The sequence below is a fragment of the Calliphora vicina genome, chromosome 3 (assembly GCF_958450345.1).
Source record: "Calliphora vicina chromosome 3, idCalVici1.1, whole genome shotgun sequence".
In the NCBI taxonomy this organism is placed as follows: Eukaryota; Metazoa; Arthropoda; class Insecta; order Diptera; family Calliphoridae; genus Calliphora; species Calliphora vicina.
This window is the reverse complement of record NC_088782.1, coordinates 39,437,294-39,459,115: the sequence shown is the minus strand read 5'-3', so window position 1 is coordinate 39,459,115 and position 21,822 is coordinate 39,437,294. Positions and strand designations below refer to the sequence as shown.

Sequence of the window (21,822 nt, the reverse complement as noted above, 5' to 3'; positions counted from 1 at the left end):
ACCAAAGAAACGCCTAACAGGTTAAACATTGTTTTCCATTTTTTTAAAGCTGTGTTTTTATGTATTTATGATTATTCATTACAAAAATTCATAATATTCTCTTTTGTGATTTACATTTAGAAAATTTTGTGAAAAACAAAAATTAAAATTTAAATTTAAATTAATTTTATACTAATATAAATACATAGAATAAATTTATTATTTAAATTTTTTAATAGTACATTAAGTATGCTTTAATTTCCAATTGTATTCATTAATTTATCGATTTCGATTCACAAGTTACAGCATATATTGTGAACTATGGTTTTTTTTTCAAAAAAACAATAATGCACTTTACGGGTTAAAAAATTTTTTTTTTTAATTTTTTTTCTAAAATGCTGTTTTTTTATGTATTTATATTCATTACTAAAAAATTATAATATTTTCTTTTGTGACTTTTTTGAAAAAAATTTGGAAATTTATACAATTTTGTGTAAAACAAAAATTGGATTTTAAATTAAATTTATATTAATATAAATACATAGAATAAATTTATAATTTGAATTTTTTAATAGCACATTATGTATGGTTTAATTTCCAATTGTATTCAATAATTTATCGCTTTCCATTCCAAAGTTACAGCATAAATTGTGAACAAAGGTAATTTTTTCCAAAAAACCGTAATGCGCTTAAAGGGTTAAACATTTTTTTTGTTACCTTTTTTTCTCATCATAACTCATCAATAAAAAAAAATATAATATTTTAAAACTACGGCTTCTATGAATTAATCGCCACTTTGGGTACCATCGAACCCACTGTGCGGTGGTCAAAATTCGATCACTAATAACTAAATTATACAGTTACTTATGAGTATTTGCACGTTTGTGTAATTAGATGTGCATAAACATGTTGTTGTTTTTCAAACTAATTTAAAACGCTTTTTACCACTTTTATAGAAAGAATTTTTAAAAAAATTTTATATTGTGCACATCTAGAGAAAATAATCTTTTAAACCATATATATTTCATCAATATAGGGGACAATAACATACTTAAAAGTGTACCACAAAAAAACGTGTGGCCTATTTATATACAAGATAAGAAAAAAGTGGACACAAAATGTAGGAACAATTTTTAGATAAGTCGTATAGTTTTTATACCACTGCGCCGGAAAGAGTTAAGGAAATTCGCTCATATTCGGATTTGTGTACATCTGAATAGTCGTTCGCGTTCAGGCCCTGGCGGCTATGAGTACTGGTGGTTTATATTATTCAAATGAAACAAATCGTTATTTCTTCTTTCATTTTAATAAATTGTTATTGAGTATTAAATTACACATTCACTTATAATGGAATTTTAATCTACATAGAATTAGCTTTCCAAAAAGATATATTGTTACGTTTTAACCTTTTCAAAACGTTTGGTTTATTTCCTTTAAATAAACCGGATACTTTTGATTGCAAATAAAAGCCGTTTAGTAGTTTGAAAATTGTAACAACTCTTTATTTATTTAAAATGTACAACAACAACAGAATTAAATAGTCACTCAATGTTTTTTATACACGTTTGTAAATTCGCAGAAATACAGACACAATTTATAATGTACACGAATTTACTTGAAAAACACAACACACTTTAAGGCACTCAGTTGATGTTTATTCGAAAAGCGTCTCTGATAAACTCACTCACGACTGCAACCTCTGCCACTATTTATAACACTGCATAACCATCTGGAAAGCTCTATTTCTACAATGTTCTTTAACTGAATATTCGAATTCGAATACAGCTTTGCCAACTTACGATCAAATCAACTGAAAGCTTTTATTTAATAATGCCCACAGATATGTTACAGTTTGCTATTACAGCACTGTTATTTGAAAGCATTATGCTTCTTTAAATCAGCCCTTAAAATCGTTATATTTGAATTCAAGTACATTTTCGTAACAATATGAAAAATGGATTTTAAACTGTTTGAAGCGGTTTGAAATTGTTACTTCGGATTCATAGAGTTTTGAACTGGTTTTTAATTTTTTTTATTTAATTTGTTATTGAAATTGAATTGTTGTTTTAGGAACTACTTCTTTACATTAAAGACTTATTTTATTCGTTTTTAATTATCATGTCATCCTAATGGAAATATTCGAAATAAAAATCGATGTCAGTACTTTATTTATTGATATAATCCATTACAAATCCATCATAATGAATAGATTGACGATTGAACAACGCTACCAAAACATTAATTTTTGTAATTTCCCCGTAAAAACATTTATAGAGAATTTAAATGTTCACAAAGATATTCACTCAAGCATAAAATAACGTTTCCTAAATACTCTAAAGTTATCCAGAAGTAATTTGATTTGATTCATTGCTTCCTCACATTGTTCCTGTATAGAAATGCAATCTGAAACAAAATACTTATGGCTTTAAACGAAGATTTGATTTTGTTACAATAAATAATAATAATTACCTATAGAAACACCACAGATATTTATACAGCTAAATCTATGTGGAAATTTGGCATTAGATAATATATTTGTAATTAAATCGTCAATCGTTGTAATATTAAAACATGTTAAGGATAATTTTGTATTTAATTGTAATAAATCGAAAAAAAAATCTGCTATGGTTTCCATTATTGTCCAAGGAACAGTGAGAGAACTAAGATTGGTACGAAATGCCACAAGTTCACTTGAATCAACATCCACAGTACAAATGCAAGCGTGGTCAATTGATAAGTCTCTTAAATGTTCATGTTTTAGCAGCAGCAGCAATTCGGACACAAAAATTTCATAATATGAAGTGATAACAATTTTTTGTAAACATTTCAATTTTAAACAGCCTTCAACATTTAATTGCAGCTGATGGATAAACAATACTTTCAAGTTGGGAGCAAAATTTGAGAGTTTTAATTCATGATTTTCAAAACTGCGCATATTCCAATTGAAATCTGTTAAATTTCGTAGGTTATTGAATTTTAATAATTTTAAAAGATTTTCACATCTAAAATCACATCTGAATTCTTGTAGCGTCGATGAAATAAGGAAGAATTCTAAGTCTCCTCTATATGCGCTGTATACAGATGAAAATGATATTAAATGCATTTCATTTAATATGGTTTTTAAGTTTATAAAAGTTAAACCCCGGCAGTCTCGGAGAGATAGTTGTTGTAATTTCGGCAGTGCTATAAAATCCATAATGCAGCATCCATCCAGCGTTAAATTTGTTAAATGTTCACAGGATTTTATTAGAATATTAAATAGTTCCTTAGTAATGTTTGTATGGTCGGTGAAACTAAGATATAAATTGACCAGATTTTCAAAGTTCTTCAAGATGTTTGTTTGAAAATGTAAGTAATTGGAATATTTGACAAAACGACCAATTTGGAAATTTGTACAACATTTCAAATCACTGCAATTAAACTCAGTTTTATGTGTACTGCTGTCAGGAAGAATTTCAACATCTATATTAAGTCTCTGCAATTTAGTTTGATTTAAAATATTCTTAATGTTTGAAAAGGTGTACAAATGTTGTCTCTTACTGCCCTCGTAGCTTTCATTTATAATTAAGTTTTTTAAATTCGCCATGTTTTTTATAATCTGAATATCGATGTCATTATCTAAAACCAATACTTGACCCTCTCGATTCAAGCAATTACACAAAACCAAAGTTTCTAGTTTCAAACAATTATCGGCCAGTTTTTGTAGGTCCTCACTTGCCAATGTAATGCGCACATAACTTAGATAGTTAAGATTTTTATAGTTTTGCTTTAAGGGAAATTTAACTATAACACGTTCGCGATGATCACTTGCTTCTATTATTTGTAATTTATTAATATTATGTGCGTTTATGTTTAAGAAACTTTCTAATTGATTAGTTTTTAAAAATGTGCTTTGCTTGCTTATTATATCACATTTTTTGTTAACTTTAAGGAGTTTATTTGCTTGTATATCAATTCGATCCGATACTAAGATATCTGTTGTTTTATGAAATATGTATATTTCCACTTCTTTAAATTTAGACTTCCATACGAAATTCACAATTATATTATTTAATTCTCGAGAGACATTTGACAATCGAAATTGTTGTCCGTAGTTTAAAAATTTGCAAATATTTGTGACCAATTCGATGTTTGTAAAACATTTTTCCATTGTCGTTGAAATAGCCGTGTTATTAAGAGACATGTTCTTTTTCTAATAAATTAGGTTTTCCATTTTAATCATAAGACTACTTACTCACATTGTAAGTAAGTGAGTAAGTGGTAAATCAACATTTGTATATTTATAGTGTTTTCAGTTATACCGTCCCTGCAGTTCTGAGTGGTGTGTGTGCGGCATATGGGCAGTCAGATAGCTGGTCAAAAGTAGTCCACTTACAAACTACCTAACTGGTTACTTGGCTTGACAATTGACTCTCCAATAGACTACTTGAAAACAAATAACTACATTCTAAAGTGCAGTATAATACTACACTCTAGATTACTTAGAGACAGTAAATTGACAATGTACGTCACTCTAGATTACTTGGGATGATAAAACCGTCATTCACTTGCATTTAGAAGTCTTTTCTCTAGTAGTTTTTCTTAAAATGTTTAAAATTTACAGAAGCCGTAGTTTTCGCTGATCATTTCAGTAATGTGTTTCAACCAAACCTCTCAACAAATAATTTTTATTGATCCTTATGAAATTCTAAGTCGTTTGAGCTATGTCCGTCTGTCTGTCTCTGTAAAACACGCTCACGGTCAAAATAGACAACGAAAGTTTTTAAACTTGCAAGAAAAATGTTTATTGTTCTCCTAAGCAGTTTGGTATTGAAAATCAGCATAATCGGTTCAGTGGAACCAGAGTTATGAACCAAAATCTAAGACAACCTAAAAAATCTTGATAATTTTAACCCATACAATTCCCATACCCTCGCCAAAGCAACTTATTTATCATAAGACACACACCAGTATGTTAAAATCAAGAACACTGCTTAAAGATTTTTAAAAATCACCTAGTTAATAAAATTCTAGCGTTGCCAAAATAAAATCAGATATAAAACAGGATCTTGTCTTTATATAAATAATATCAATATTTATTAATGATATCTGTAAAACTACCGTTAATCTTTGTCACCTGTAGGTGACACTGGGAATTGCCGGGTTAAAATAGTTTTTGTTATTTGTGCAAATATATTGCAGATAATACCATCAAATTTTACACACGATATTTTTATGTTAAAAGGACTAACTCTGGTAAAAATTATAAGAATCGGTTCATGATTTCTCTTAGCCGCCATACAAATTTCTTCCCGATACATGGTTCTATGGTCTGTAAATTCCTACCAAATTGCAGTATCCTTACCAAATTCATGAAAAATAATATTCGTGCATAAAAAAATCATAACACCAAATTATTTGTGGATCGACCAATATTTGACCATAGCCCCCATATAAAGTTCACTTCCGAAAATCACTTAAATAAGTATAAATGTATTATAAATATCGCTATTAAGTTGAAATTCGTCATAAATAGTCCCCATATATACCAAAATCGCTATACCTAATTCTATGAAGATCGGTCCATAATTGGTTATAGCTCCCATATAAGGACCACTTCCGAAAAACACATTAACCTACATAAATATCTAAAAATTATCAATATCAAAACAAACTTTTACACAAATCTCTAATTTATATTTAGAAATCATACTACAGGATTTTGTGAATATCGGTCCATATTTGACCATAGCTCCCATATAAGGTCCACTTCTGAAAATCAGTTAATTACTCATAAATCTCTTATAAATACCTTTATCATGCTAAAATTCGACACAAATAATACTCATATACATAATCACTGTACCAAATTTTACGCAGATTGGTCGATAATTGGTCATAGCTCCCCCATAAGGCCCATTTCCGAAAAATATATTAACCTTAATAAATATTTAAAACAAATCGATATTAAAATGAAATTACGCACAGATCAGTAATTTTTATCCAGCAATCATACTACTGGATTTTGTGAATATCGGTCCATATTTAACCATAGCTCCCATATAAGGTCCACTCCCGAAAATCACTAAAATCCTCATAAATTTACAAATATAGTTAGTCAGGTTGAAATTTGAAACAAATTTGTTCAATATATACAAAAATCGATGTATCAAATTTTACGATGATAGGTCCAATAATTGGTTATAGCTCCCATATAAGTCCAACAACCCTATATTTTGAAATTTGTCTAAATATTTTTGTATACCCTTTTTATACCCTTCACCTTCGTGAGAAGGGTATATATAAGTTTGTCATTCCGTTTGTAATTTCTACATTTTTCATTTCCGATCCTATATATATTCTGGATCCTTATAGATAGTGGAGTCGATTAAGCAATGTCCGTCTGTCTGTCTGTTGAAATCAATTTTCTGAAGACCCCAGATATCTTCGGGATCCAAATCTTCAATAATTCTGTCAGACATACTTTCGAGAATTTTGCTATTTAAAATCAGCAAAATCGGTCCACAAATGGCTGAGATATGAGGAAAAAACCAAGACAACCTCGATTTTTGACCTATATCTGGATTACTAAGACATTAATATAGACAATATAGATATCTAATGATAGGTATTTTAAAGACATTTGCAACGACGTATATAAAACCATAGTAAGATGGACCTACAATGGGTCAAAATCGAAAAAAAAAAATGTTTAACCCGAATTTTTTTTTCACAAAAAAAAAATTGAAAAAACAAAAAAAAAAAAAAAATTAAAATAAAATAAAAATTTAAAATTTAAAAAAAAAAATTTAAAATAATCGAAAAATTTTTTTTCCAAAAAATTAAAAAAATTAAATTTTGTTTACCTAAAAATATTTAAAATTTTGAAGTATAATTTGGTGAAGGGTATACAAGATTCGGCACATCCGAATATAGCACTCTTACTTGTTTTATTTAATATTGTTACGAAAATGTACTTGAATTCAAATGTAACGATTTTAACGGCTGATTTAAAAGTAGCCTAATGCTTTCAAATAACAGTGCTGTAATAGCAAACTTTAACATATCTGTGGGCATTATTAACATTGCATAAAAGCTTTCAGTTGACCATTGATCGTAAGTTGGCAACGCTGTTTGCTGCGACCGTATATTCGACTTCGAATATTCAGTTAAAGAAAGTACACCACAGATGGCGAATGTATTAGAAACCTCTAGACAGTTAAAGAGAAATCTAGAGTGCAGATGGCAGTGTTATAAATAGTGGTGAGTTTATCAGAGACGCTTTTCGAACAAACATCAACTGAGTGCTGTGTTTTTCAAGTGAATTCGTGTACATTATAAAGTGTGTCTGTATTTCTGCGAATTTATAAACGTGTATAAAAAAACATTGAGTGACTATTTAATTCTGTTGTTGTACGTTTTAAATAAATAAAGAGTTGTTACAATTTTCAAACTACTAAACGGCTTTTATTTGCAATCAAAAGTATCCGGTTTATTTAAAGGAAATAAACCAACGTTTTGAAAAGGTTAAAACGTAACAATATTTATTTCATGCATGATTATAATGATTAAATAAGTGAAGTAGCCACAACGACTCCAACTTTTTATTTTATAAAACAATATAATAAATAAAATAAAATAAATTTCTGAAGATATTTACAATGGCACCAAAATGTTGAACAGATTTATGGAGAATAAAAATGTTCACAAAGTTATTCATTCAAGCGTAAAATAACGTTTCCCAAAAAACCTAAAGATATCCATAAGTAATTTGATTTTATTCATAGCTTCCTCACATTGTTCCTGGATAGAAATGCAATCTGAAACAAAATACTTATGGCTTTAAACAAAGATTTGATTTTATTACAATAAATAATAATAATTACCTATAGAAACACCACAGATATTTATACAGCTAAATCTATGTGGAAATTTGGCATTAGATAATATATTTGTAATTAAATTGTCAATCGTTGTAATATTAAAACATGTTAAGGATAATTTTGTATTTAGTTGTAATAAATCGAAACATAAATCTGCTATGGTTTTCATTATTGTCCAAGGAATAGTGAGAGAAATAAGATTGGTACGAAATGCCACAAGTTCACTTGAATCAACATCCACATTACAAATGCCAGCGTGGTCAATTGATAAGTATCTTAAATGTTCATGTTTTAGCAGCAGCAGCAATTCGGACACAAAAATTTCATAATATGAAGTGATAACTATTTTTTGTAAACATTTCAATTTTAAACAGTCTTCAACCTTTAATTGCAGCTGATGGATAAACAATACTTTCAAGTTGGGAGCAAAATTTGAGAGCTTTAAATTATGAGTTTCAAAACTGTGTATATTCCAATTGAAGTCAGTTAAATTTCGTAGGTTCAGGTTATTGTACTTTAATAATTTTAAAAGATTTTCACTTCCGAAATCACATCTGAATTCTTGTAGCGTTGATGAAATAAGAAAGTATTCTAAGTCTCCTCTATATGTGCTGTATACAGATGAAAATGATATTAAATGCATTTCATTTAATATGGTTTTTAAATTGATAAAAGTTAAACCTTTGCAGTCTCGGAGAGATAGTTGTTGTAATTTCGGCAGTGCTATGAAATCCATAATGCAGCATTCATCCAGCATTAAATTTGTTAAATGTTCACAGGATTTTATTAGAATATTAAAGAGTTCTTTAGTAATGTTTGTAGTATGGTCGGTGAAACTAAGATATAAATTGACCAGATTTTCAAAGTTCTTCAAGATGTTTGTTTGAAAATGTAAGTAATTGGAATATTTGACAAAACGACCAATTTGGAAATTTGTACAACATTTCAAATTACTGAAATTTAACTTATTTTTATGTATACTGCTGTCAGGAAGAATTTCAACATTTATATTAAGTCTCTGCAATTTAGTTTGATTTAAAATATTCTTAATGTTTGAAAAGGTGTACAAATGTTGTCTCTTACTGCCCTCGTAGCTTTCATTTATAATTAAGTTCTTTAAATTCGCCATGTTTTTAATAATCTGAATATCGATGTCATTATCTAAAACCAATGTTTGACCCTCCCGATTCAAGCAATTACACAAAACCAAAGTTTCTAGTTTCAAACAATTATCGGCCAGTTTTTGTAGGTCCTCACTTGCCAATGTAATGCGCACATAACTTAAATAATTTAGATTTTTGAAGTTTTGCTTTAAAGGATATTTAACTATAACACATTCGCAATGCTCACTTGCTATTAGTTGCATTTTTTTAATATTATGTGCGTTTATGTTTAAGAAAATTTCTAATTCATTAGTTTTTAAAAATGAGCTTTGCTTGCTTATTATATCACATTCTTCGGTATCACTAAGGAAATCATTTGCTTGTATATCAATTCGATCCGATACTAAGATATCTGTTGTTTTATGAAATATGTATATTTCCACTTCTTTATATTTAGATTTCCATACGAAATTCACAATTATATTATTTAATTCTCGAGAGACATTTGACAATCGAAATTGTTGTCCGTAGTTTAAAAATTTGCAAATATTTGTGACCAATTCGATGTTTGTAAAACATTTTTCAGTTGTCTGTGAAATGCCCGTGTTATTAAGAGACATGTTGTTTTTCTAATAAATTTGGTTTTCCATTTTAATTATAAGACTACTTACTCACATTGTAAGTAAGTGAGTAAGTGGTAAATCTACATTTGTATATTTATAGTGTTTTCAGTTATACCATCCCAGCAGTTCTAGGAGACAGTTCCGAACTAGTGATATTACCCACCATTAAGGATGGGAACTAGTTATGTCCTAAGCAGAGGGTCAGTTGTCCTTTTTTGATAGCTGGTCCAAAGTAGTCAACGCATTGAATTCACATACTGGTTACATAGCGTCAGTTACTTTACTAGCTACCTAACTAGTCACTTGATCAGCTACATAACTACTTATTTTAACATGTACGGGTGCTAATTTACCACAAATATTCATCTAAAACAGTGATGTTCATCCCATACAACAATTGTTTAAAAAATTTAAACACATTTGTTACGCTCTTTTAAAGAGCATAATAAATGTCTCATTTTTTGAGAAATTCAATAAGCATTGTTGTTGGTTGGTTTTTGGATGAAGCATAGCAAACACACGCGTTTCAATTACAATTGAACACAAAAAAACAAAGTTAAAAATAAATAAAAAATTTGAGAGTATTTCGGCCGTATAATGTATATTCTTTCATTTCCTTAAAATTTAAATTATATTCATTTAATAAATTGGTTTTATTTGACAAAAATCCTAAATCTAAACTTTCTTCATTTTGTTATTATTTTAAGTGTTTGACATTGTGTTTGCTGGGTAGCTCTCTCACCAATACATCTTCATTTTTATTTTTGAACATCACTGATCTAAAAAGACATATCACAGACAGTCCAATAAACGATTGTAAACAATTCTTCCTCTGAAAACTCTCCAATGGATTGCTTTCTAAAGTGCAGTACATAATAAACGTTTAAAGTGACTTCACTATAGGTTATTAAGAGACAGTAAAGTGACTATTGACTTCATGCTAGATTACTTGGGATTTATAAATACCAATTGTCTTCTCTCTGCACTACAAAGATCACATGCGTGTCAAATAACCATAATATGTAAATTGGAGTCAGCCAATTGATAGGACATTTGTGACAATTACTGTCTTTAAGGGATATATTGATTACTTGCTTAACTGCTGGGTGATTTTATTAATAATTTAAAGTTAGATATGTGTCTATGTAGTCCAAGGTGGAAATCAGCTGACCCTACTGAGGCTAGTCTAAAGTTAGCTGGTCTAAAGTTAGCTGGTCTAAAGTTACAAACTATCTAACTGGTTACTTGACTTGGCAATTGGCTCTCCAATAGACTACTTGAAAGCAAATAACTTCATTCTAAAGTACAATATGAAACTAAAGTTTAAAGTGACTACACTCTAGATTACATAGAGACACTAAACTGACAATGTATGTCACTCTAGATTACTTGGGATGATAAAACCGACATTCACTTGTATTTAGAAGTCGCGTCTCTTGTAGGTTTTCTTATAATATAAAAAAATTGCTGAATAATGTTCCGCATCGACCAATGTCTGGGGTTATATATAATACTAGCAAACCCGATTCGCTTCGATACATCAATCATAGTAAAACTATGAAAGGATTTTTAAAAAAAAATTATTATATTTTTATATTGTTAGGTAATTATTTGAACATTTTAAATAATGCTTATTTATTTTTATTATCCTGGAATGTTGTTTTAGGGGTCGAGGAATTAATTTTTGATATTTATTTTTACCGAAAACACACGCTAGATGGTGCTGTCATACAAATTGTACTATTTCTTGTAGATTTGTCTGCTTTTACACACAGCAAGATTACTTGAAGCAAGTCTCTTCGATTCCCTTTTAAACTTGCTCGACCGTTTACACACAGCAAGTCTGTGTCTTTCAGACATGCTTCCAGAAGTTTCCTATTTAAAATCAGCTAAATCAGTCCACAAATGGTTGAGATATGAGAAAAAAACCAGGACAACCTCGATTTTTGACATATATATGGATTACTAAGTCATTAATATAGACAATATGGATATATAATGATAGATATTTCAAAGACCTTTGCAACGACGTATATAAGACCATAGTAAGTTGGACCTACAATGGGTCAAAATCGGAAAAAATATTTTTTAACTCACATTTTTTTTCACAAAAAAAAAAAAATAAATTTAAAATAACAATTCCAAAAATTTATTTTTCCAAAAAATTAAAAAAAACAACTTTGGAAAAAAATTTTTGTTTACCTAAAAATATTTAAAATTTGTATTTTGAAGTATAATTAGGCACAGCCGAATATAGCTCTCTTACTTGTTTTTCTATACCACTGTGCGGCCGTTCGGCACAGCCGAATATAGCTCTCTTACTTGTTTTTCTATACTACTGTGCGGCCGTTTTCCAAACAGCTCAAATTTCAGCAATGTTGTGAAATGTATTGTCAAGCTGTTAGATAAAAAATTCCATTGAAAATAAAGAAAATACGAAATTTGGAAAATTGTTATCCAAGTAGTCGTGAAAGGGTTAAGCAAAAGTCATTCTGCTGTATATCAGTTCATATTTCACTTCCGAAAATCACTTAAGTACTCATAAATCTCTGCAAGTTATTATGTTGAAATTCTATATAATTCGTTTTATGAAGATCGTATGGCTCATAATTAGCCATAGCTCCCATAAAAGAATAACTTCCGAAAAACATGTTAACCTACATCCATATTGAAGCAATATTTTATACATATAATTACAATTTATTTTTTGAAATCATATCACTCACTGAATTTTGTGGCTATCAGTCAATAGCTTTAATATAATATTGTTACGTTTTAACCTTTTCAAAACGCTGGTTTATTTCCTTTAAATAAACCGGATACTTTGATTGCAAATGATAGCCGTTTAGTAGTTTAAAAATTGTAACAACTCTTTATTTATTCAAAATGTACAACAACCACAGAATTAAATAGCCACTCAATGTTTTTTATACACGTTTATAAATTCTCAGAAATACAGACACAAATTATAATTTACTTGAAAAACACAACACACCTTAAGGCACTCAGTTGATGTTTATTCGGAAAGCGTCTCTGATAAACTCACTCACGACTGCAACCTCTGCCACTATTTATAACACTGCATTACCATCTAGAAAGCTCTTTAACTGTCTTGAGGATTCTAATACATACGCCATCTGTGGTGTACTTTCTACAATGTTCTTTACATAGGGTAACATAGAGACGAGACGGAATTGTCAAAAACCTAAGTCTGTTGTCAAAACCTATCTCTTGCAACAACAAAATACATGCTAGACAATGTATTTTGTTGTTGTATCAGAAATATTATTTGTTGTATTTTTCTTTGACAAATCGGAGTGTCTCGTCTCTATGTATAATTCTCTATGGTTCTTTAACTGAATATTCAAAATCGAATACAGCGTTGCCAACTTACGATCAAATCAACTGAAAGCTTTTATTTAATAATGCCCACAGATATGTTACAGTTTTACAGCACTGTTATTTGAAAGCATTATGCTACTTTTAAATCAGCCGTTAGAATCGTTATATTTGAATTCAAGTACAATTTCGTAACAATATGAATTACTATAAAACCCATGGAAATAACTATGTTTAGATGAAATTCGACCAAAATAAGTCTCAAATTTATAGAAATCAGAAAAATACTTTATCGCATAAATATCGATAAAAAGTATTCAGAAATCATACTGCTGGATTGTTTAACAATCGGTCAAGAATTATATGTAGCTCCTTTATAATTTCTGGAAAGTGAGTAAACACCAGTGAATTTTTTGTTTTTTTTATGATCATGAAAATCATTATAGCCCGACTTAATTTTTTTTTCAGAGCCGAATTTTAACGCTCTTACTTATTTTATAAAATATTTATTTCATGTTTGATTGTTATAATTTGTTATAATTACACTTTCCATAATGCGAAAACTTGATAAAACTGAGAATGGAAATCAATCAGGTTAAATTCTTATTAAACTGTCTTTTAAAGACATTTAAATAAGTGAAGTAACCTCAACGACTCCAGCGTTATTTTAATATTTACATTTAAATGCTACAAAGTTATTCTAGCGTAAAATAACGTTTCCCAAAAAAACGAAAGTGATCCATAATTAATTTGATTAGATTCATAGCTTCCTCACATTGTTCCTGGATAGAAATGCAATCTGAAACAAAATACTTATGGTTTCAAACAATGATTTGATTTTATTACAATAAATAATAATAATTACCTATAGAAACACCACAGATATTTATACAGCTAAATCTATGTGGAAATTTAGCATTAGATAATATATTTGTAATTAAATCGCTTGAAATATTAAAACATGTTAAGGATAAATTTGTATTTAGTTGTAATAAATCCAAACAAAAATCTGCTATGGCTTTCATTATAACCCAAGGAACAGTGAGTGAAATAAGATTACAGTGAAATGCCACAAGTTCCCTTGAATCAACATCCACAGTACAAATGCCAACGTAGTCAATTGATAAGTCTCTTAAATGTTCATGTTTTAGCAGCAGCAGCAATTCGGACACAATCATTTCATAATATGAAGTGATAACTATTTTTTGTAAACATTTCAATTTGAAACAGTCTTCAACATTTAATTGCAGCTGTGGGACATACAACACTTTCAAGTTGGGAGCTAAATTTGACAGCATTAAGGTATTATTTTTATAACCGTAGTTACTCCAAGTGAGGTCTGTTAAATTTGGTAGGTTTAGGATATTGAATTTTAATAAATTTAAAATATCTTCAGTTCTGAAATCACAATTGAATTCTTGTAGCGTTGATGAAATAAGGAAGTATTCAAAGTCTCCTCTATATATGCAGTATAAAGATGAAAATTATATTAAATGCATTTCATTTAACATGGTTTTTAAATTTATGAAAGTTAAACCCTGGCAGCTTCGGAGAGATAGATGTTGTAATTTTGGCAGTGCAATGAAATCCATAATGCGGCATTGATCTAGCGTTAAATTTGTTAAATTTTCACAGGATTTTAATAGAATATTAAATAAGTCAGTAGTAATGTTTGTACGGAACTTATAACCACTAAGGTATAAATTTTTTAGATTTTCAAAGTTCTCCAATATGTTTGTTTGAAAATCGATGAAATTGGAACATTCAACAAAACGTCCAATTTGAAAATTTGTGCAACATTTCAAATTATTAACAGTTAATTCCTTTTTAAGTGTATTGCTGTCAGGAAGAATATGAACATTTATGTTAAGACACTGCAATTTCGTTTGATTTAAAATATGTTCAATATTTGAAATGGTGTACAAATGTTGTCTGTTGTCACTGCCCTCGTTGCTGTCTTTTATAATTAGGTTTTTTAAATTCCGCATGTTTTTTATAATCTGAATATCGATGTCATTATCTAAAACCAATGTTTGACCCTCTCGATTCAAGCAATTACACATAACCAAAGTTTCTAGTTTTAAACAATTATCGGCCAGTTTTTGTAGGTCCTCACTTGCCAATGTAATGCGCACATAACTTAAATAATTAAGATTTTTGAAGTTTTGCTTTAAAGGAAATTTAACTATAACACGCTCGCAGTGATCATTTGCTGTTATTAATTGTAATTTATTAATATTATAAACGTTTAAGTTTAAGAAAATTTCTAATTCATTAGTTTTTAAAAATGTACTTTGCTTGCTTATTATATCACATTGTTTGGTAACACTAAGGAGATTATTTGCTTGTATATCAATTCGATCCGATACTAAGTTATCTGTTGTTTTATGAAATATGAGTATTTCCACTTCTTTAAATTTAAGTTTCCATACGAAATTCACAATTATATGATTTAATTCTCGGGAGACTTTTGACAATTGAAATTGTTGTCCGTAGTTTAAAAATTTGCAAATGTTTGTGACCAATTCTATGTTTGTAAAACATTTTTCCGTTGTCCTTGAAATGCCCGTGTTATTAAGAGACATGTTATGTTTGTAATGAATTTGCATTTTCATTTATTTCTTATTACCTCTGAATCACATTTTAAGTAATATATATTAAGTGGGTTCACAAGGTATTCTAAGTTCAGAAGTACTAAAATAATAACATGAATGAAATGCGACTGAAATGAACAACCCCTCATAACTAAATGTGTTATTTCAAATCTAAATCAAAAATTCAATTAGCGCATTTTCCCCTACTACTCTCCATTTGCTGGGAGGATTGCTGCGTACACGTTTGGTCGTTGGCTGAAATAAAAATATTTATTGAATCTCAGTTCATGTGTGGATAAAGTAAATTAGATCTTACCTGAATATTTTCTATAACAATTCTGCAGCAACTTTTACGCAAAGAATTTAAAATTTTATTAAAAAATAAATGTAAACAAAAACAGCTGATTAGCAGAAACCTGTGTCGAGCACTTTTGTCGGCGGCTTATGGAGAACTGTTTGGCGGCTCGGCTATTAGGGGTTATTTTAGTTGTCAACAACAGTATTTTTAAACCATTGTGTAATATTAGAACAATTATGACATGATAAGATACCTTGTGAATTCACTAGTATATTTATAGTATTTTCATTTGTATCGCCCCAGCAGTTCTTGATCATGTAATTTTATTAATAACTAGCTGACCCGGTGCGCTTCGCCACCCCAATTAGAAGAAAGAAATAGTAATATTAAGTCTCCCGCTCACTCGGGTCCATATAATCTTTATTTCATGTTTCTAAATTCATTGGTGAAGAAATTACAAAAAGTACCATTCGAATAAAGAAATAGTACCAAAAAGTCTACCCCTAGAATCCTAACTCACTTAGGACCATATATGCTTAATATCATGATTCTAAGTCCATTATTATAGAAAATTAAAAAAAAGTACCAATAGAAAAAAGCAAAAGTACCAAAAAGCAGCCACTTGTGGATTCCTACCCACTCGGGCCCATGTAAGATTTATTTCATGTTTCTAGGTTCATTGGTGAAGAAATTACAAAAAGTACCATTCGAATAAAGAAAAAGTACCAAAAAGTCTTAATTTCATGTTTCTAAATCCATTGTAATATAAAATTCAAAAAGTACCATTATAAGAATGAAAAAGTACCTATAGTTCAGTTCTCACATTTTGGTACCTAAATATAATCCCTTATTTCTAACACTAACTTCACTCAGATACATATCAGCTAACTTTAATGTCGATAAGTGAAATAATTTAAAATATTAAAAAGGTACCATTAGGAGAAAAGTATCAATTTCCCTTTTCCTCCTTGAACAGCCCTCAAGTTTGAAATTTAAAAATATTCCATTTTGCAAAAGTTGTTTATGCTACAGACATGTCTCAATCGATTAAAATCTGTGTTAATGTGCCCAATAATAAATATGTTTTAAAAAAAGTACCAAACTGTTTACCCGGATTTGGCCTATAATACACCATGGCACTCGAGTTCCAAATTTTAATTTTTGTATGAATCCAATAACCAATGTTAAAAAAAATATCAAAATCGGCTTAATAATTTGCAATAAAATGTATTTTCCCGATTTTATTCCCTTTTTGGTACCTTTTTTATCCCCATTGCGGTGCTAAAATATTATGAAAATAATTTTCTGTATCGTGGTGGGAGCTCATAGTAAAATATTCGAATGTCTATGTCAAATTATAGAAAAACATATTTTATGAAAAAGTACCAAAAATAAACACAATTTTTATCCCTTAAGGGTTCGAATTTCCAAAAAGTACCAAACTTATATTCTTATTTTTTGATAAGTAAAGAATACGATTTAAATTTTGTTTCTATGTTTATTGGTTTAAAAGATACATAGGATGCCAAAAAAGTATCAAAATACAGTTTTTACCCGTTTTCTCTCCTAAAAGGTTCGAATTTCGAAAAAGTACGAAACACCTGTCAGCTTATTTTTTTAAATGGAGTAACATGGAATTTCAAGATTTTTTGTGTCTTTATTAGTTTTGAAGATATAAGATTACCGGATTTACCCGTTTTTACCCTTTTTTACCCCCTAAAGGTTCGAATTTCCAAAAATCCCTTCTTATCGGATCGTTTTGGGGAGGGAGGAACCAACAGTTAAAATTTCATTAGTTTCATTCTAACTTCACTTGTATGACGATAAGTTTAATAATTTTATTATTAAAAAAAGAACCGTTTTCACTCTTGAACACCCATTTAGCGGATATTTTTTGTTATACAAATTTGTATTTTCAAAAAGTATTAAACTGTTTACCCGGATTTGTCTACAAGATATTTGATCGATTTTTCGTATAAAATATGAGTGATCACAGATTGACTTTATTTTCCCTAAAAGCACAGTATTCACGAAGTTATTAACGATTTAAAATATTTAAGTTTTTTATACTAAAAACTGGCTTATCCTCTTGCCCTTCGCTACCCCTATTGTTGGCTAAACCTCATACTGTAATAAGAAATTGAATCGATTACAGTTTGAAGACTTTCACAATAATAGTACTACAGATATTCGAAAATAACTATTTACTTTGTACGATAGCTGCCACGCCCACTAATCCAATCCTGACCATATTCAGCCAAACTATGTATGTCAAATGATAAGAGAGCTACCTATTCGGACACAGTTTGAAGAATCTCACAATTATAATTCTCATGATATTAGAAATAACTAAATACTTTGTATGGGAGGTGACTTAACCTCTGTTCTGATCGTTTCCATTTTTGGTTAAATTTCATGCCGTGATATGAAATTGATTCATATAAACTTTGAAGACATTCATCGTTATAGTACTCCAGATATTCGAAAATAACTTTTTTTTTTTAAAACAAACACAAACTGCGAAGCGGTTTGTTTGTCTGCAGATACACCCAGAGTCGCTGGCGGGAATCGAACCCGCATTTCAGCCAAACTCCTTTGGATTCAAACAAAGTTTAAATAATTTTACGATTATAGTTCTTTATATATTCGAAATTTATGGTGGGTGCTACGACCACTAATATAATACCGCCAATTTTCATCCAAACTATGTAGATAGAATAATAAGGGTGATATTTGGGCAAAACTTGAAGACTTCTAGGATTATAGTTCTGCAGATATTCGAAAATAACTATTTACTTTGTATAGGTGGTGCCACGCCCTTTTATCCAATTTTCAGCCAAGCTGCACACAATGATACCGAAGTAAAGCTCGCGAAGTATTCCGGCTTTCACAATTATAGTTCACCAGATAACAACTATTTAATTAGCATGGAAGGTGACACGACCACTTGAAATTTCAAAATAAAATGCAGCTGATTGTCCTCCCAGATATAGAGGAACATACAGTCATAATTTTAAGAGGATCGGTCCAGTGGTTTATGCTCCGAATTTCTTGTCAATCGAATGATTTTGCTTTAGTGGTCGAATTTTACTGATGTTGCTACAAAATTTTAGAATGGACAAAATTTGGTGGCTTCAAACGAAATTCTTCATTATCAACTGACTTTCTGTTGAGAGAACCGAAAAAATCATTCGATTGGCAACAAATTCCGTTGCTACTACGAATCTGTGCAGTTAATTATACCAACATAGTGGGAAGGGGATTATGGGTTTGTAACGCCCAAAAATATTTGTCCAACATCCACCGATCAGAATCTCTTTCTGCCCTCCGTCCGTCTGGCTGGCTGGCTGTCCATGTAAACCTTGTGATGAAACTGAGAACGGAAATAAATCAGTTTAAAAGGTTATTAAACTGCCTTTTAAAGACATTTAAATAAGTGAGGTAACCTCAACGAGTCCAACTTTTTATTTTATAAAAGAATATAATAAATGAAATGAAATAAAATAAATTTCTGAAGATATCTACAATGGCACCAAAATTTTGAACAGATTTATAGAGAATGTTAATGTTACAAAGTCATTCATTCAAGCGTAAAATAACGTTTCCCAAAATGTCTAAAGAGATCCATAAGTAATTTGATTTGATTCATAGCTTCCTCACATTGATCCTGGATAGAAATGCAATCTGAAACAAAATAATTATAGTTTTTAACAAAGATTTGATTTCATTACAATAAATAATAATAATTACCTATAGAAACACCACAGATATTTATACAGCTAAATCTATGTGGAAATTTAGCATTAGATAATATATTTGAAATTAAATCGCTTGTAATGTTAAAACATGTTAAGGATAATTTTGTATTTAATTGTAATAAATCGAAACAATAATCAGCTATGGCTTCCATTATTGCCCAAGGAACAGTGAGAGAAATAAGATTAGTGTGAAATGCCACTAGTTCACTTGAATCAACATCCACCGTACACTTGCTAATGTAGTCAATTGATAAGTCTCTCAAATGTTCATGTTTGAGCAGCAACAGCAATTCGGATACAACAATTTCAGAATATGCAGTGAGAACTATTTTTTGTAAACATTTCAATTTGAAGCAGTCTTCAACATTTAATTGCAGCTGTGGGACATACAACACTTTCAAGTTGAGAGCAAAATTTGACAGCATTAAGGCATTATTGTCATAACCGCACTTTTTCCAACTGAAGTCTGTTAAATTTCGTAGGTTCAGGTTATTGAATTTTAATAATTTTAAAAGATATTCACTTCTGATATCACATACGAATTTTTGTAGCGCCGATGAAATAAGGAAGTATTTTAAGTCTCCACTATATATGTTGCATAAAGATGAAAATGATACTAAATGCATTTCATTTAACATGGTTCTTAAATTTATGAAAGATAAACCTCGGCACCTCAGGAGAGATATATGTTGTAATTTTGGCATTGCAATGAAACCCATAATGAGGCATTTTTCCAGCGTTAAATTTATTAAATTTTCACAGGATTTTAATAGAATATTAAATAACTCAGTAGTTAATTTTGTACTGTTCTTGTAACCACTAAGGTATAAATTACTTAGATTTTCAAAGTTCTCCAATATGTTTGTTTGAAAATGTAAGTAATTGGAACATTTAACAAAACGACCAATTTGGAAATTTGTGCAACATTTCAAATTATTAAAAGTTAATTCCTTTTGAAGTGTATTGCTGTCGGGAAGAACGTGAACATTTATGTTAAGACACTGCAATTTCGTTTGATTTAAAATATGTTCAATATTTGAAATGGTGTACAAATGCTGACTATCACTGCCCTCGTTGCTGTCTTTTATAATTAAGTTTTTTAAATTCCGCATGTTTTTTATAATCTGAATATCGATGTCATTATCTAAAACCAATGTTTGACCCTCTCGATTCAAGCAATTACACAAAACCAAAGTTTCTAGTTTCAAACAATTATCGGCCAGTTTTTGTAGGTCCTCACTTGCCAATGTAATGCGCACATAACTTAAATAATTAAGATTTTTGAAGTTTTGCTTTAAAGGAAATTTAACTATAACACGTTCGAAGTGATGTTCACTTGCTATTAATTGTAATTTATTAATATTATGTGCGTTTATGTTTAAGAAACTTTCTAATTGATTAGTTTTTAAAAATGTGCTTTGCTTGCTTATTATATAATTTTTTTTGGTAACACTGAGGAGATCATTTGCTTGTATATCAATTCGATCCGATACTAAGATATCTGTTGTTTTATGCAATATAAATATTTCCACTTCTTTAAATTTAGACTTCCATACGAAATTCACAATTATATGATTTAATTCTCGAGAGACTTTTGATAATTGAAATTGTTGTCCGTAGTTTAAAAATTTGCAAATATTTGTGACCAATTCGATGTTTGTAAAACATTTGTCCGTTGTCGTTGAAATGCCGGTGTTATTAAGTGACATGTTGTGTTTGTAATGCATTTGGATTTTCATTTTATTCTTATTACCACTTACTCACATTGTAATTAATTATATTATTTGGTCAATTCACAAGGTCTCTTATCAGTCATATCGTCATAATGTTCTTATATATCACGACTCGGCGGCTCAGCTTAACCGACTCTTAGGCATTCGGCGCAGGTCTCTGCTGGTTGGTTACGATAACTCAATAAACATAGCATACAGAGTAGTGTTATTTTAGGACATTTTTTGCTTGAAAACCTATAAAAACCATTGTGAAATATTAGGACAATATGACATGATAAGAAACCTTGTGAATTGACCAATTATGTATATATTTATAGTATTTTCATTTGTACCACCCCAACAGTACTGGGTGGCTAAATTGATCTTGTAATTTTATTAATTATTTAGGGTCACATTACATTACCCCCTGAGAAAAAGGTAGGAATCAAAGATTAGCAAGGTTTTCCAACACAACACCAAATACTCAGAGGGCGTTTTTTCGCATGGCAGCTCCTGCTGCAGCAGACCAATCGTCTAATTAGCTTGGACAACAA

At 29.7% G+C, this 21,822-nt stretch overlaps 1 protein-coding gene across 1 annotated transcript; it reads right to left on the bottom strand.

Annotated features, from left to right (window-relative positions):
• Positions 1 to 13,362: 13,362 nt before the first annotated feature.
• On the bottom strand, positions 13,363 to 15,862 carry LOC135954956 (uncharacterized protein PF3D7_1120600-like). Its single transcript, XM_065505212.1, has 3 exons — positions 15,817 to 15,862; positions 13,772 to 15,755; positions 13,363 to 13,705 (listed from the first exon to the last, which is right to left on the bottom strand). Exon 2 carries the CDS (start codon positions 15,519 to 15,521, stop codon positions 14,391 to 14,393), a length of 1,131 nt encoding a protein of 376 aa, XP_065361284.1. The 5' UTR covers positions 15,522 to 15,755; positions 15,817 to 15,862; the 3' UTR covers positions 13,363 to 13,705; positions 13,772 to 14,390.
• Positions 15,863 to 21,822: the final 5,960 nt, after the last annotated feature.

What these genes read in the sequence shown, in the direction of transcription:
- LOC135954956 (XM_065505212.1), bottom strand. Translation starts at nt 15,521, where the DNA reads ATGAAAATGCAAATTCATTACAAACATAACATGTCTCTTAATAACACG.